Below are 17,394 nucleotides of genomic sequence, written 5' to 3'. Positions count from 1 at the left end.
TTTTAACAGCTGTGGGAACTGAGGCTTCGAGATGTTTAGTTATGTGCTTGTCCTTGGAAGGTTTGGGCCCTGGTCAGCCTCCATTGTCCTGTGGTCCTCACCACTGTGCCACATGCCCCTCCATGACATGTGTAAGCAGTGAAGACAGCTCTTGGCTCAACTCCAAGGGAGTTGGGGCAGGGGGGAATCTGAGCCCCCAGCTGAAAAGGCTGCACCAGGAAGGTCAGAGCAGAGATGGTGGGTAGATTGTGGAGGACCTGGGCACTGAGTGGGCAGAAGCCCAGGACAGGAAAGAGCCTGAGAGACATAGAGCACGAATGCCAGCCTGGTTGGAACAGAGAGCAGGAGCTTTGCACAGAACAAGTGGTAGCAGGTTGTGGCAGATGTTGACCTTGGTGAAGTATGAACGAGGCAAGGCAGAGGCCTCAGGTTCTGCACTCAGAGGTGTGTGTGTGTGTGTGTGTGTGTGTGTGTGTGTGTACACACATGCACCCCAGGTGACCCTCCTGAGGGTCCTCTGCATGCCTCTGGTAGGGCCCGTGTGCCAGTACCCCTGGCAACTTTTGGACAGCTATGGGTTCCACCATCACATCTTGGGTATTTCCTACCCAGATCTACCAAAGGGCTCGTGGCTGGGTCCCCTGGACCTACGACCCCAGCTACTGTGGTGTGTCCACCTGTCTCTCTGCACCTGCAGCCACGCGGTCAAGAGAGTCACTCACCCTGGCTCCCTCTTTGCCCATCTCTGGTTCAGCCCTGGGGCTCTCCCTTTGTTAAGTCCCCTGAGCTGTGTGGACAGAAGTTGGGAGCCTTCGTCCTATCAGAGCTCCCCTAACAGCTCACATTTCATCACTTTGGAAAGAAAAGAGACAGTCGGCTATTCTGGGTTTTGTTGTTATTGTTGTTGGGGTTTTTTTGGTTTTTTGTTTGTTTTCGAGCCAGGGTCTCACTCTGTCACCCTGGGTAGAGTATAGTGGCATCATTGTAGCCCACAGCAACCTCCAACTTCTGGGCTCAAGTTATTCCCCTGCCTCAGCCTCCAGAGTAGCTGGGACTACAGGCGCGTGCCACGATGCCTGGCTAATATTCTGGTTTATTCTTATCATCAGACACTGTGTATGTCTGTGTTTCTCTTGAAGCCAGGTGTGCTGTGGAGAGATCAGCAATGTTGGCAGGAGTGGGAGGGCTGAGACCCTCTTGCCCACTGACAGTGCTGAGGGTCCAAGCCCGACATTCTCAAAGTGCTTTAGATCCATCACCTGTCAGAGGTGAGGAAACGGAGGCTGGGAGACTTGTGTCCCCTCTACTGAGCCCTCAGGTTAGTTTGTGGCAGAGCCAAGACTAGAACCCGGGTCTCTGCTGACGATGAGCTGCATTCCTCCCTGGTGGGCTTGTGTTGGGACGCATGGGAACAGCCCACTGGTCGGCCTCCGGTGCTGCTACATCAAGGGCAGGCCTGCCCGCCCGTGAGCGGGTTCCCCAGCACCCAGACTCTCCCCTCCCTACTCTGTCCCGCCTTCCCTGCTGTTGGCAGGCTGTGGTGACCAGAGTTGGGGAGGGTCCACAGGTAAGAGTCTGGGCTCCAGACCCAGACTGCCTGGCTTCACACAGTGCCCCGAAACGTAAGGACCAGAAGGCTCCTTAATGTCTGTGCCTCTGTTTCCCCACCTGTGAGATGGGCCAGTGCTGACCACACAGGACCTTTGTGACGCTCTAGGTCTTTGTGATGGTTTAAACTGGGCCTGGCACACAGTGAGTACGTGTCACTTGTCATGAACACAGCCCCTGGTCTGGGCAGTAGCTAGAGCCCCTCCCTCTCCACAGAGAAGCCCCGCCCCCCACCCCACCCAGGAGGCCCAGCTCGGGACCTGATTGGCATTCCCCAGAGCCCTTTCCACCCCTTGTCTTGGCTCATGCCAGGGCAGGTGGTGTCGCCCTGAGACAGATGAGGCAAGAGGCTTAGGGATGGCAGGCCTCCCAGGGTGACCCAGGCTGCTGGCAGCGGGTCCTGGGCTGGAATCGGCACCTTCTAGCCTTTTGTCCAGGTCCTGGCCTTGTAAAAGGCAGATCTGATGGGCCACTCTCCTTCCAGGAATGCAGACGCTTTCCAGACGGCCTCGGTGGGGTTTGGCCCAGGTGTGTCTGGACAGCTTTACTTTCACTCCAACCACCAGCCTCTCTCCCACCCCCTCCCCACCCCCAGACCTGGGCGGCCTCGCACCCTCCTTCTGCAGTGCCAGGAGGTGGGGCCAGCCAGCATCCTGGATCCCTGGTCCAGTGTCCCTTCCACCTGGGGGTCCCATAGGAAGGCAGGGGCATCTGGAGTCGGGGCCTGAGCAGAGGGGTGCATGGAGGCTCAGAGCTAGGCCGTAGCACCCGGGGGACCAGTGCAGGATGCCACCCAGAGAGCGTGGTCCAGGCCAAAGGGGTCTGGAGCAGTGAGCCATGGGGGAGGCAGGGCCCCCATCATCAGAAATCCCAGTGGTGATGTGAGAGAAGGAGCGGAGCCGGGCCTGTGGCTTCCTTCCACTGTGCATTTCATTCAGCAAGCGTTTCCTGGGCGCCAGCCGTGGTCCAGGCACTGTGCTAGGTCCGGGGGATGCAGAGACACAAGGCAAAGTCCTCGCCCTCGACAGACTCATCTAGTGGGGACGAGTGAGAAAGTGAAAACACAAACAGCCCAGAGTGGTGGGAGCTGTTAGCCCCGCAAAGAGGGGACACGAGAGTCTCGTGGGTGCTTCCCCTTCCACACGTGGTGCCCGGCCCCAGGGGGCAAGTTCACAGTCAGTGCTCAGTGAGCGAGTTGTTGTGGGCCCCCAAACCCTCCTGGGAATCAGCACCATCCGGCAATTGGGAACCAGTGACCTCTCCGTCCCTGGGGGCTGCAGCTGTGGGGCTGCCCCCCACTGGGCTGGAGTTAGGGACCATTTTCATTTCTAAGGTGCTGGGATTCTAAACGCTTTAGCCCACGCCAAGGCTCAGGGCATAAGCTGAGGGGTTTAGCTTTGGTTCAGTTTTTCCCCATGTGTCAACGATGTCACCTGTCATCTCTGCTTCCGTCCAGCAGGGCTGTGCCCTTCAGCTCAGTCCAGGTGATGGTGACCTGGGAGCGTGGCCCCCCTCCATCCCCTCCCCCATCCCACCCCCATCTCATCCTCATCTCCATTCTCTCTGCCGGTTGCTGTCGGCCGCGTGCTCCATCACCATCTCCCACGCCAGTGTCCAAGAGACGCAAGGCCCATCTGCGGCGCCTGGATCGCCGGTGGACCCTGGGCGGGATGGTCAACAGGCAGCACAGCCGAGGTGACCGTGGGAGCTGGCTTCTCCTCCCCTCACAGCTTACGCCTGTCTCTCACTAACACCTTTCCTCTTCCTGGGCGCTGCTCGCTGCCCCCGGGGCTTCCTCACTCACCCAGGTCCCCGGGCCAGACTTTTCTCTCACCTACTGCAGCTTGCAGGGGGCTGCTCGGGAGTCGGGGTGGCACTGATGGTGGCTCTGGTTTTTGTCATTGGTCCTGGGCATGGGGAGGTCATGGGATGTGATTATGGGTCCTCTGAAAAGGAAGAGGGGCTTGAGGAGGGGGACAAGAGGGGGTCTCTGGGTGTCCAAGGACGGCCACATTTGCCCTGGAAGCTGGAGAGTAAAGGTGCTATAGGAGTCTAAATGGCCACGTGGGCCTTCCCACGCCCCCTCCTTCACTGCCTCCTTCCTCTGAGAAAGGGCTCCCTTGGCCAAAGCTGTTCTGTGAGTTGCTTGGGAACAGAGTAGAAAGAAGAACCAGCCCACAGCCCTCCTGCTTCACAGAAACTAGAAAGGGAACAACGGGCAGACCTAGCCTGGCACCAGGGCATGGCCCAGCAAGCTCTGCTCCAGCCAGGAGCACTAACTGCGGGATTCAGGAGGCGCCTGGTGAGGAGGCTTCCAGGGAGGCCCAGGGCCGGCAGGCAGCCAGTTTCTCCTGCCCTTCGGGGAGCAGGGATGTGTGCTCCTCGCAGAGATGACACAGCTGGAAAGGTGCTCTCCATCCCTGAGCAGGGAGTGTAATAAACACTGACCTTTCTGGAGCACAGGAACACCTGTGACTAGCACTATCCTGCCCCTCACCCCCAACACACACAGCTTGTTTCTAAATGACAGAACATGTTTTGGTGTCTGCCCCAGGCCTGGGACAGCAGAAAGCCTGGACTCTTGGGTGGCCACAGCCTACGGCTGGCTCGGCACCAGGCACAGCGCTGGCCGTGAGGAACCCAGCTTGTCCTGAGGGTGGAGCCTGGGCTGGACCCTGGGGGCTGACATGGGGCAGGGGGCTGAGTTGTAGAAACAGCAGCAACAGGTTGAAGGTAGACCAAAGGCCACCCCAAAGCCAGGAGGGGTGGGACAGCACCACTGCGAGGCTGGCTGGGACGCAGCCCGGGCCTTGGCAGCCAAGGAGAGCAGGATGCAGGCCCGGAAACAGGGACGAAGGTTTGGCCTGCTCCAAACGCTCTCATGCTCTGAGCCCCAAACACAAACCTGTCTCCACAACCACACAGACACATGCAGCTGGCGAAGTGCTACCACCCACATACAGCCCTGGTGGCCACGGGATACAGTTCCCTGTCACATCCAGCCCCCTCAGCTGCACAGCCACAGTCCTGCGCACACAGCCACTCACAGATGCGTGTATATAATGCCACACGTCCACTGTGCCACGCGTGTGCTGTTCACACAGTCACACATGCATCACACACACAGCAAACTGCTCGTGGTCACATCATACATGCTTGTGCAGCAGCATCCACAGGTACACAACGAGCATCATGCATCACCCCGGTACCGTGAACACAGGTAATGTAGTCACATGTGTATACACTGTATGATGAGGCATGTAGACACAAATACCCGGCTAAATGCATAATTCTGCAGTCACCCACATGTAAGCAAATACAAGCCCGCAATTTCTCTCTCTCTCTCTCTCTCTCTCTCTCTCTCTCTCTCTCTCTCTCTCTGTGCGTCCCCGTGGTCTCCACTCCCGTTCCCTCCCTTGGAACCAAAAGGCTTCTCTGAGTGGCGCTGGGTGAGTCGCGGGGACGGGAGTGGAGCCAGGGAGACTGCTGACAGAGGGGAAAGTGTTGGGAATGCAGGCTGCTGTGGTTTGGAAATTGCAGGACACCCAGCCCCTGCCTCCCAAACCAAAACAGGCCTGTCCACCCCCAACCCACTCAGCCAGCGGCCTGGCCAGCCCTCACCAGGGCAGTTGCCACCGTTGCTTGGTGGGATGGTCAGTGCCCACGGCCCTAGTGCTTCCCAGGGACCTGAGGAGTCCACCAGAGCTCACAGCCTCCCTCCCCTCAACTCCATTTCCTAAGGGACATCTCTTTCAGAGACCCTGACCAACCTGGATGACTCAGCCACCCGCTGAGGCCATTTCTGTCCCCACAACCACCCACCCACACACACACACACACACACACACACACACACACCCCCACACACACACACGCCTGGGCATTCTCTCATTCGAGCCCCCAGATGGGGTTTGTGGCCCTGTTGAGTGGAAGATCTATCTCTGCTTCTCCCTTGAGACACCTGTGAGTTGGGAGGCCTGAAACGCATGTGGCATGTGTCCACATGGGAGGCGGTCCACACTGCTGTCATCTGAGCCGACTGGGGCAGAAAACCCAGGACATGGGAAGAGTCAGTCTGACTGCCCAGCCCTGCCAGGGACCAGGGCTCTGAACTCTCATCCTCTGGAAGCTGTGCGGTGGCTGGGGCAGGCCGTGTCTCCCAGCCAGCCAGTGCCCTTACCAGGAGCACATGATCTCCGGGACGCCTGTGCCACAGCCCAGAGGACGCCAAGAACAGGGCCTTTTGCAGGAACAGCTCAACTTTACTGGCCAGAACTGACATCCTTGGTTCTGCCCCCATGACCCAAGAGGTCAGGAGCAAACAGGAGCTTGCAGAACATGCCGGAGGAACTCTGTCCACATGTACCCTGGGAGGCTGCGGAGGCTGGGGCCTGGCAGCTTGAGGAGGCCGAACCCACACGGGATGGTCTCTAGGCCCTGTTCTCTACCAGAGGCAGGGCAGGGCTCCTCTGATCTTCCCACGAGAAGGGCTGTCATTTTTCTCTGCAAATGCACCCTTGCCTAGGAAAACTTTAATGATGGCTTCCTGCTTGAACCACAGACTTTTAAAAATAGCCCAGTGAACAAAGGCAAAATGTGGAGCCCAAGCCTCGCCTCACCCTAGCCTCAGAACCCTGGATTCCCGCGGCCTGGCGCCGCCCCTCTGGCCGCTGCCTGGGCCAAGATTTACCGTGCCCCACTGGAAAATGGAGCAGGACCAGGAGCAGGCAGGAGAGCAGAGGTTGGACTGTGGAGTCCTGAACTTCTCAAAGGCCCGAGTCAGAATCTGGCGTGGCCGGGTTCTCAGGCAGCCTTGGCAGCGATCCGCAGCATGGCTGGGTTGGAATCCGAAAGCCTCTAGGAGTGGGGCCCTCCCCAAGTCGGTGCTGAAGGTCTACGGCGGAGAAGCACGCTGAAGAACTGTGCAGGCTCCCACGGGCCGTCACCCACCTTTTGCTTTCGGGGAGGCTTTCACATTGGGCCGGTATCCCATCAGTTCTGTCCTCAGGGCCCAGCAGGGCAGCCGCATCCACCCCAAAGGGAGCTGCTATCTCGGCACAGGGCCGTGGACAGAGCCATGATGGCCCAGGGGAGAGTGAACAGATGGCCCTCCTGCGGCATCTGACCTCCCCCATCACTGCCAGGGGCTCAGACAGGCTGCCTGGCAGTGTCCCGCTGAAGGGCCCAGGGAGTAGTTTGCACAGCGGGGAACCAGGGGACAGGGTCTCAGAAGCCGCAGGCCAGCGCTCTGCGCCAGCACCCTGCTGTTTTGCCCTCACAGAAAGCTTCCCACTCAATACCCTTGCTCAGCCCTGCCTTCTTCACGATGCAGTCAACAGTCTCTTACTCCTACTGTCTGCCAGGCCCCGTCTCCGTCTCTGTGGAGCACCTGGGCCGGCATAGGTTCAGGTGACCCTCCCAAAGGGCATGCCAGATTGCCAGTTCTTCCCCCTGTCTCTGCTCCTCGTTCTCCCAGAGGGCGAAGGGGGAGTGTGTTCCACCCTGAGCTGTCCTCCAGGGAGGGCCTTACCAGGAGGCAGGGGTCTCTGGCTAGCCAGCTGTGGGCAGAGCCAGGGAGTACCCAGCCCTGGGTCTACCTGTCAGGGGCTTCCTGGGACAGGCACAGCAAATACGGAAGAAACACCTCCCTGGAAGCCTGATCGAGAACCCAAGTCACAGGCGCCAGGGCCTCCTGCCGGGAGGAAGGCTGGAAGAAACCAGGAAGATGCTGTGGGGCCCCAGCCTCCCCACACCTGCCCTTCCAAGCTCTTCCTGAGATTCCGCAAGGTGCCTCTTTCCCAGTGCCTTAGGAAAACCTTGAACAAGACCTTGAAGTCACATCCATGAGAACAGAGCAGGCAGTGCCCAAGAGGGGCTGCGCAGCAGCTGCACGATCGGGTCAGCACCCCGTCCTCTGGAAGGTGCATGGGCACGCGGGCCCAACTAAGGGCCCACGAGGTCCTGCCAGATTGTGTCACATTTAGCGTTTCCACTCATTTGGCCACAGGACCCTTAACAAAGCACTTAGATCCACTCCCCAAACTGTTCTGTGGAATGTTTTGGGGAAATTACATGATCAGATGTTAACGGTGGGCCGGGAGCCCAGGGAAGGTTTCACCAAGGGGGTGCCCCTAGAGCTTCTGAAAGTCAGACAGAAGAATGTAAGAGGTTGAGGTGGGGGCAGGGCTGGGAGAGCACGTCCGGGACCCAGATGGAAGCATCGCACCTTCCGAGGAGGGGTATGCCATGGGGTCTCAAGGCGTCCAGGGGACACCCAGCTCTTAGACTTCCCAACTCTGGCCCCTCCCGAGGAGTGGGTTCCTCCTCCTGCCCTCAACCCAGCGAGCTCCTGGGGCCTTTGGACTGCAGGTCCCAGCAGCCCAGATGCTGTTCTCAGCTGGGAGAGCTGACTCTCTGCTGCCTGGGGTGTTGCCAGGCAACCTGGGGTCCTGGCTGGGTATGGCACACACTTGGGGCAGCAGTGACCCTGCCCCCATGACCTCCCCACTGCCACCCCCAAGGCCTGGTCCTTTCCTACCCTGGAGAAGCCATGCTGACCCCATGCTCCTTGGCAGGCAGCTGAGCCAGAGGAGGGGGCAGGAAGCAGGACTTCCACCCAGACCCCAAATAATCCTGCTTTCTTCTGTCCACCCACCCACAGAGGAGAAGTATGTCACTGTGCAGCCATACACCAGCCAGAGCAAGGACGAGATTGACTTTGAGAAGGGTGTCACCGTGGAGGTGATCCGGAAGAACTTGGAGGGCTGGTGGTACATCAGGTAGGAGACCTGGCGGAAGAGGAGATGCCTCTGCCCCACCTGGGCCCTGGGCAGAGTGCAGAGTGGCTGTGACCACCTGATGGCAGGTAGACACTGACAGCAGCTGTGCACCCAGCGCACAGGGCTGGCTGCTCCGACTCTGCGCAGCTGCACTGCTCAGCCAGAGTGTTCATCTCGCAGATTCTCTCCCAGGACATGTAAAGCAGAGCTGGAGCCACGGCCAGCGGGGCACAGAGGCCCCGGCTCTGCTTGCAGACTGTGGTGCAATCCCTTCCCACGCATCTGCCAAGAGAGCTCAGCACATCTGAATTTGGTTTTCTGCGTCCGGCCTTGGCTCCCTGGCCTGCTCCACAGCGAGGGCTGCCTGGAGCGCTGGCGCCCACAGGCCTCGCCGGGGTCCCAGCAGGCAGCCTCTGCTGCCCAGGCTCAGCGTTCAGCCCCGAGGCGGGCTTCTGACAGCATGTCCCTGGTGGATGGGGGCATCCGTCCACTCTGCAGGGCTGGCTGCAGCTCAGACCATCAGGGGCCTCCTCCTCCTCCTGCCCCTTCCTCTCCCAGGGCCTAATCACACTGCCCAGCTGGAAAACCCATTTGGGGGTGTGGGCAGGGGAGTGGGAGATTTTCTGACCCCCTGGAAGCAAACTAAACCCTGTAGGCTTCACTCACGATTAATTGGCCAAGACCAGCCCTTCAGGAAATGCTTCTTGTGCCTTTGGAGCTGGCTCGGCTGTGGTGGCTTTGCACAGCTGACAGAGTCCCGTATCTGTGGGCTCAGGAGACCACGGCCTCAGCCACCACACCTAGGAGACCCAGCCCCCGGTAAGCAGGGTGTGTGTTCTGAACAGTCTCCCATAGACGGGACAGAATCGTGCCGTGGGGCCCCCGTGACTGAGGTGATGCACGCACTCGTGGCACAGTTGCTCAGAGCATGGCAGAATGTGACGGTGTTATGTGCTGAGGGACAGGACGAAGGTCACTGGATACATGGAGGTTGAACCTTAGTGTGACCTGATGGGACATAGCTCCACTCCAGCCCCAGGCCTGATACATAGCCCAGTGGAGCTGAGACGTCCTTTTCTGTGCTGTTGCGTGGGATGGGGCTATGTACCTGGACATGTGTTATCCAAAGCCACTGCCCTAGACTTTTGTTTTCTATTTTTTATTTTTATTTTATTTTATTTATTTATTTATTTATTTTTGAGACAGAGTCTCACTCTCTTGCCTAGGCTAGAGTGCCGTGGCATCAGCCTAGCTCACAGCAACCTCAAACTCCTGGGCTCAAGTGATCCTCTGCCTCAGCCTCCCAGGTAGCTGGGACTACAGGCACGGGCCACCGTGCCCGGCTAATTTTTTCTATTTTTAGTTGTCCAGCTAATTTCTTTCTATTTATAGTAGAGATGGGGTCTCGCTCTTGCTCAGGCTTGTCTCGAACTCCTGAGTTCAAGCAATCCTCCCGCCTCGGCCTCCCAGAGTGCTAGATTACAGGCGTGAGCCACCTCACCTGGCCTATGTTTTCTAAGCAACGGAAACTAGAGCCAACCCAAAAATCCCCCAACCACCAATCTGACGTGGAAAGGCCAGTGAACATTCTGGCAGGCTAGTAGCCTAATTCACTTGCCTGAAAGTTATCTACAAGGCTTCTTTGTCTTATTTTATTTTTTTAGTTTTCTAAGATTATCAACATGTCACTCTGAGCTACTTCCACTCCACTCACATCTCCATGGCCTTGTCCTGTTGCTGGTGGGAGCCTGCCCTAAGTAAACCCTGCCCCACCTTAAGAGGGCTGCCAGATATCCCCTTAAATCTCCATTTCCCAACATTCCAAGCTCTGTGTTGATCTTCATTTCCTGTCTTTATTCTCCTCCCTCCACCCCTGCAGATACATATACACATGCACACGCATGCACGAGCAGGCACACACACACACGCACACACACCCTCGAGCTCTCTCCATCCCTCCCCTTCCACTTTGCTTCCCTCTGGAGTCATTCCACACTCCCGAGCTGGAAAGCAGATGTGAGCAGAGTTGGACCCAGACACACACAGCCACTCCTGATTCCCTTGCATTTCTCTGCCTGGAATCTAATTTTATCCATGTAACACTGCAGGAACACAAAAGGCTTTGAACTGGGAGCACTCAGGGCTGTAAGCAGGCCTGTCACCTCCAGGAGCAGCCGCTCCCCAGTCTCTACAGTGTTCACGTAGAAAAACATCGGCAAGGGCCAGTGGGTTCATCATCATCATCCTTTTTCCGAGATGCGAGAACACCAGGCTCTGGGCCAGATGCTGCCAACAGCGAGCTGTGTGACCCCCTGCTACTCACTTCTCTTTTCTGAGCTTTGGCTGTTGGCTCACATGAAGATGAGGCTTTTTTTTTTTTTTTTTTTTTGAGACAGAGTCTCACTCTGTTGCCCTGGCTAGAGTGAGTGCTGTGGCGTCAGCCTAGCTCACAGCAACCTCAAACTCCTGGGCTCAAGTGATCCTTCTGCCTCAGCCTCCTGAGTAGCTGGGACTACAGGCATGCGCCACCATGCCCGGCTAATTTTTTTTCTATATATTTTTAGTTGTCCGATTAATTTCTTTCTAATTTTAGTAGAGGCGGGGTCTCGCTCTTGCTCAGGCTGGTCTCGAACTCCTGAGCTCAAACAATCCGCCTGCCTCGGCCTCCCAGAGAGCTAGGATTACAGGCGTGAGCCACCGCACTCGGCCAAGGATGAGGCATTTTTACTAGTTGCTCCAATGCACCTGGAAATCCTGTGCTTCTGTTTGCACGCGTTACAGCAGGAAGCCACAATGGGCCCTGACTTCCATCCATTTGTTCACGCATGTCCTCCTTCCAAGACCCAGACAGGTGAGCTTGGGGCAACCTGCCTGCACGTTCCTGTGACATGAACGTAAAAAGCCACCTCCTACCTGAGCTTTCTAGCAAAGCTCCGACACATCGATAGGAACTTCAGGTTTCCCATGCCTTCTCTCCCACCTAATGAGCGCCCAAGAACAAGGTCAGATCAGTGAGACGGGGGTGTTTTCAGACATCTGGCACGGAGGAGCCATTCCAAAGCGCCAGATGTGTCCCAGGGAGCAGATGGGGACACTGCAACCTAGACTGGGGGCATTGGCCAACGACTACTGGACCAGGAAGTGAGCTCCCACCGGGTTTGGGTGAAAGCTCAACACCATGGGGGAGAAAAGGAAAAGCTTGTTTTAAGAAGCCATTGAATCACCAGAAATTAAGTCAGCCCTGTCATTTGCTTTTTGCTTTTGTTTATGGGCTGTTGGTCTTGTTTTGTTTGGGTTTTGTTTTGCCATACCAATGGTTTTAATTTCATCCACTCACATGCTTTAGTCTTTTCATTTATGGTTTTTGCTTTTGGAGCCCCACTTAGAAAGACTTGCCCAACCCCCCAAATTATGTAAATCTTTTATTTTTTTATTTTGCTGTATGGTGTGAGGCCAGGGTCTCACTCACTGGGCAATTGGTTGTCCCCAAATCACTTAGTGAATGATGCATCTTTGCTCCACTAACCTGAAATGTTCCCTTTAGCCTGTTTGTAGACGTACTTCATGCGCCTGGTCTGCCTGCTGTCCCTGCAGTAACCACCCCCTCCCCATCCAGTCAGCCTTCTTTAAGGACATCAGTGTGTCTGTCCTGGATACATTTTAGCAGCTACTCTGCCCCTGCGTCTTGCAGAAGAGAAAAAATTGAGCTCCAGGGAAGGGACTTGTCCGAGGTACCATGAACTAGAACTGAGGTTGCCTGACTCACACCTGTGGCATCTCTTCCCACTCTAATAGTACTTCCTTTCCTACAGAGGATTTAACTGCATATACCACATACCACATTTCTCATTTCCAGAATTATCCTCAACTGGTTGTGAGGTAGCAGGCCGTTGTGAAGTCTACCTTGTGGGCTACCCAGAATCTGAGAAATCTCATCTCAAGGCCCCACGTTTGCCTGGCTGTGCAGAGCGAGAGCCCACACCAGGAGCGACCAGGCAAAGCAAAAGGAGTTAGAGGGGAAGAAATGGTGTCCTGGGTGTCTTTTGCACACACCCTCAGTTCCAGTTCTCTTAGAGTCGTGGGATTGCCAAGTCTCTTGCAGAACATGGCAGAGAAGGCTCCGCTGGGCGAGGCCAGGAGACGAGGGCCTAGGAGTGGGGTGTGAGGCCAGGCGTCAGTGCTCTAGTGACGGCATGCCTGCTCCTCCCACAGATACCTCGGCAAAGAGGGCTGGGCCCCAGCATCCTACCTGAAGAAGGCCAAGGATGACCTGCCGGCCCGGAAGAAGAACCTGGCAGGCCCCGTGGAGATCATCGGGAACATCATGGAGATCAGCAACCTGCTGAACAAGAAGGCGTCTGGGGACAAGGAGGCTCCCCCGGCTGAAGGCGAGGGCCATGAGGCCCCCATCGCCAAGAAGGAGATCAGCCTGCCCATCCTCTGCAACGCTTCCAACGGCAGCGCCCTGGGTGTCCCTGAGAGGACTGTCTCCAAGCTGGCCCAGGGCTCTCCAGCTGTGGCCAGGATTGCCCCTCAGAGGGCCCAGATCAGTAAGAGCCTCGCTGACCTCTGGGTCCTTACTGCAAAGCTCCTTACACAGTGGGCGTGGGGTGCAAGGCAAGCCAGCAGGGTGTGCGGGACCCTCTCAGCATTTGTTTCCTGAGCTGCAGACCTTTGACCTGCTGTCAGTCTGTGTCATGCTAATCACAGAGCGGAGAAGGCAGGGGATTATGGTGACTCAGTCCTTCCCAACTGCTCTGTTGAAGATAGATTACATGAGGATGTCGGCTGGTAGCATTCCCTCCTTTCGTGGAGAGTCAGAAACAGTCACTTTGCAGATAAATGCATTCCAAGACCAAGAAGCATTTTCTTTTCCTTATAGTAGAGGCTATATAAATCAAGATAGATGAGGTGTAGCTCATTGAAAACGCACACACACTCCCATCCCATTTCCCTGGGCTGTTAAATGTGGGCCCTACATGCAGGGCTGCTCTATGGAATGACAGCCTATAAAGGAACATCTCTCTGGGCCTTAGCCACTCCTTCCCTACACCTTCCCCTAGTTACTGGAAACCTAACCGGGGTGGAAGCAGAGGCTTTCCCGCTCTGCACAAGCAGTTTCAAGAGGGCATTCTTCAAGAACCGCCTTCATTCTCACAGGAGACCCCAGGCTGTCTGGCACCCTCTGTCCCCAGGCTGGCAGTGCCTGTGGTTGAGGGTTAAACTGTCCTCTGTTGTGGAAGCCCAGCTTTGTTTGTGTCTAGCCATTCTTAAAATCTGGAGGAAAGCTGTTTTTTAGCGTAGCTCCGAATTTGGTTAAGTTCTCATGCCTGAAACCTTTTAGGCAACCAGTTGGGAAACATTTACTGGGCACTTCCTCTTGCCTGGCATTGTGCTAACTTCTAAGGATTTAGTAGTGAGCAAAAAATAGACATGGCTCTGCTCCTGACTTTGAAAATCTGATAAATCTATGAGCCCTTTACCTTGAAAAATACCCATATATCTGTACATTTTGAAATGTGCACATGATCGTAGAGGTGTCATGGATGCCCTGAAGCACAGCTGGGGTAGCTTAAAGGCCTATCATTTCCTCTTGAGGAAGCCCAACGATAGTGCCTGTTGACCTAGAGTGCCAGGTCCTTCGTCAATGCCGAGCAAAAGCATGAAATTCCAGGGATCAGGAGTTGGTCGCACGTAGGGAAGGCAGCTGGAGGCACTGTTGCCCATCATCTGACTGGGTTCTGAAGCCATATCTCCTCTTCTAGGCTCCCCAAACCTAAGGACAAGGCCTCCACCGCGCAGAGAATCCAGCCTGGTATGTGTACTACATTTCTTCTCCCTTTTTTGTCCCTTTTCTGGGGATGCGCTGTAGCAGCCCTGATTAATTGGCTGTCTTGCTGCAGAGTGTGTTGGTCCAGAAGTTTTCCAGGGCCTTTGTGGGGCTGAGGGCAGGGAGCCCACAGATCCCAGTCGTCCTGGGGGTCTGGCTGGACAGTTTATAATCGGAAATGCACTGCACTCCAAAGCTAAATAAATCCATCCTGCCACTACGCTGGCAGACATAAACATTTAGACTGGCCAGCAAGAGTGTCCAGCCAGGGCATTGCCAGCGGCTAGAAATGGGGTTGCTGTCCATGTTAGCCTGGAAGCCTTCCAGCTTTGCCCTGTTGAGGAATGCCCAAGGGGTGTGCTGGATGCCAGAGCCTGGGAGGGCAGAGGGCAGACCAGCGAGCATCTTCCGGGGAGGGGGTATATTGCAAGGGCTGGCTTATGCTGAAGCTTAAAGAGGGTTAACACTGCTCAGGTCCTGCTCCTGTGGGTGGGGTTTCCTGGTGTCCGGACCCTCTGGCAGGCACCTGTGCAGTCAGGGGCTAGGCTTGGGGTGGCAGCAATGCTGGTGGCAAGCTGAGAGCCCTAGAACAAAGAACTGTTATCGCAGGCAGTAGGATGCAGGGGAAAGACTGGGGCTTCAGGTCTGCCCCGCATGGATTTGCATCTCACGTCTGACACTCAGGAGCAGAGAGAGGCTAGGCAAGTCACATACCTCCACAAACCTCAGTTTCCTTATCTGCACCATGGGGACAGCACTACCGTCTCCTAGGACTATTGTAAGGCTGAAACGAGATGACGTTTGTAGAGGGCTGGCAAATAGGCGTCTGTTTCCGTGTCGACTCTTGACTGTTTGGTAGTACTACCTGGTGCATGGCGTCGAGAAAGACGCTGAAGTCGCTGGGCTTAGCAAGGGTTACTGTGGTCAGTGACATCTGCCCTGGAGAGGGGGGTGTCAGTCGTGGAAGAGCAGGCCCTCCATAAATGGAGGACTTTTGAAGATTGGGTCCCTGGAGATGAGACTTTCCTTGCCCTGGCCCTTGTCCCCAGTGGAGTTTCTGTCTGTCTTTCCCCGCAGGTTTTACACACACAGCTAAACAGTGAATTCCTGTTTCCTCCCGTCTCTTTTGGCCCCAGCTAATTAGTTTCAGGCAGACTTGATTTTGGCAAGAATGGGGTAATTCCTTCCACACTTAGCAAATGTAGGGAGTGCTGAGGCAGGACTGCTGTTTCCAGTTGAGCCCAGCGGAGTCCCACCTGGCCGGGTGCAGGGGACATTGACTAGTTCACACCCAGTCCCCCAAACCAGCTTCCCCCACCCCTCGCTCACACTGACCCATGGCAGCCCAGGCGAGACTGGCGGGCTAGGCGGTGCTGAGCCTGGAAGGATGAGGACTGCTGGGAGGACGGGCAGTTTCAAGAGCTGGGTGGAGCTTTCCCTGCCCCTGCTGGGCCAGAGTTGTGGACATAGGTCGCGAGTCTCTCTGTGACGCTGGTGCCAGTCCCATTTCGCAGCTGGTAGATTGCAGGACTGGAGTGAGGTCCCTTGAGGCCTTCCTGCTGCACTGCAGCTTCGTCCCCCTCCCTCATCCCACCCACCTCTTTTTTCTTTCAGTTGTTTTGTTTTAATCCCTTTGTAGGAGGGAGGACATAAATAGTGAAGCACAAAGTTCATTTTAGCTGGAGTTGAGACAAGACAGGTTGAAGCGAGAATGTACAATCCACGCAGGAGGGTCCATTTCGTCTGCTAGCGGCTGCCCCGTGCCTTAGGCCAGTGTCTGTGCCCAGCAGACGCCCAAGTAACGGTTGTTAAATGAGGCCGGCTTCCAGACGCCCTTGAACGTCGTGCCGAGATGCTGGGTGCCAGTGGGCTCTGCCCCGCCCACAGAGACAGGATCAGAGGTTTGTTCAGTGCTCACCTGACCATTTGGCGGCGTCGTGACCCACCCAAGACTTCTCAGCCAACCCTAAGGCCCCTTCACTCCCACCCCAGCCTTAGAGACGGTCACGCCTCATTGCCCTGCCTCTGCGGCCACTTGCCCTTAGACTTCAGGACGGTGGCTCTCCTCTCCCACAGGGCAGTGTGCAAGGGCTTCGTTAGAATGATTTCTCTACTTTTTAGTTTTCATTTTGAGAGCGAGCTATTGATGCATCTGAAAACCAGGCCTCCAGAGGTGTAAACATGATGGTGTTCATAGCGGGCATTTTGATAGCTCAGACGAGGCTCGAGTGAATCCCGAGTAGTACTGGAAAGCCTCGTCAGGAGAGTGGTCTCTTGGGAATGTACCCCGGGACTTGGGTGGTAGATACGTGCTCAGGCCAGCCACTGTCCAACTGGCGTAAACAGCCATCCGCACCTCTGAGGACTGAGTGGGGACCAGTCCTCAGCCTCCTATGGTCCTGATTGGGTGGGTTTTGCTCACTGTGTTCTCTGCATTAGGGGTTCCAACTGCCGAAGCCACCAGAGCCCCCTTCTGTCGAGGTGGAGTACTACACCATTGCCGAGTTCCAGTCGTGCATTTCTGACGGTATCAGCTTTCGGGGTGGACAGAAGGCAGAGGTAAGCCTCAGGCGAGGGGCTGAGGGTTGTAACTCATTGGGGTCAAAACCGACTGCATTTCCCATGTTAGGTCTTGCTAGTAAGGTTCCTGAGGGGCAGGCAGGGGAGGCACAGAAACGAGCCCCACGAGATGAGTATTTGCATAAAGCTCGTTAGTCCCCCGTCTAGACTGGAACCCAGGACGCACACCTGCGCTCACGGTGCTGGCCTCACAGCAGTTTCTCCAAGTGTGTGGGGTGAGGGGAACGGGGTGCCGCGAAACTAAGGGCTCCTGTGGTCAAATGAGCTTGGGAGCAGTGGGTTAAACAAAATCCAGCCGTTTATTGTCTCAACTGCAGGGCTTCTCAGAGCCTAGGATGCGAGGATGTCAGTGGGGTCTCTACTGAGGGGACTAGAATAGGCAGCATCTCCCAGATGCATTCACTCCGCGAGCTTCGTCTCCCAGGCCGCCTGGGGGGCCAGGATCCTGCAGGGCCGAAGTTAGGAAGTGCTGTTGCTGGAGAATGTGGTCTAGCCAGGCGGATTAAGATACAGGCAGCCGGGTTCTGGCCACCTCCACGCCACAAGACCCCTGGTATTTAACGTAGTCACTTCTCCCCACCCCCAAGACTTTGAGTG

At 56.2% G+C, this 17,394-nt stretch overlaps 1 protein-coding gene across 1 annotated transcript in view; it reads left to right on the top strand.

Annotated features, from left to right (window-relative positions):
• The window catches only part of SH3PXD2A (SH3 and PX domains 2A), a 79,871-nt gene that overhangs the window by 58,721 nt on the left and 3,756 nt on the right, over positions 1 to 17,394 (top strand). The window contains exons 4-8 of the mRNA XM_012661752.1: positions 3,220 to 3,303; positions 8,270 to 8,387; positions 12,600 to 12,937; positions 14,153 to 14,202; positions 16,657 to 16,776. Coding sequence (XP_012517206.1) covers positions 3,220 to 3,303; positions 8,270 to 8,387; positions 12,600 to 12,937; positions 14,153 to 14,202; positions 16,657 to 16,776 — 710 coding nt within the window. The remainder of the gene's footprint in view (positions 1 to 3,219; positions 3,304 to 8,269; positions 8,388 to 12,599; positions 12,938 to 14,152; positions 14,203 to 16,656; positions 16,777 to 17,394) is intronic.

This window comes from Propithecus coquereli, unplaced genomic scaffold, assembly GCF_000956105.1.
Source record: "Propithecus coquereli isolate 6110/MARCELLA unplaced genomic scaffold, Pcoq_1.0 Scaffold73, whole genome shotgun sequence".
Lineage (NCBI taxonomy): Eukaryota > Metazoa > Chordata > Mammalia > Primates > Indriidae > Propithecus > Propithecus coquereli.
Note: the sequence above shows the minus strand (reverse complement) of the source record. Positions and strands in the feature narration are given on the sequence as shown.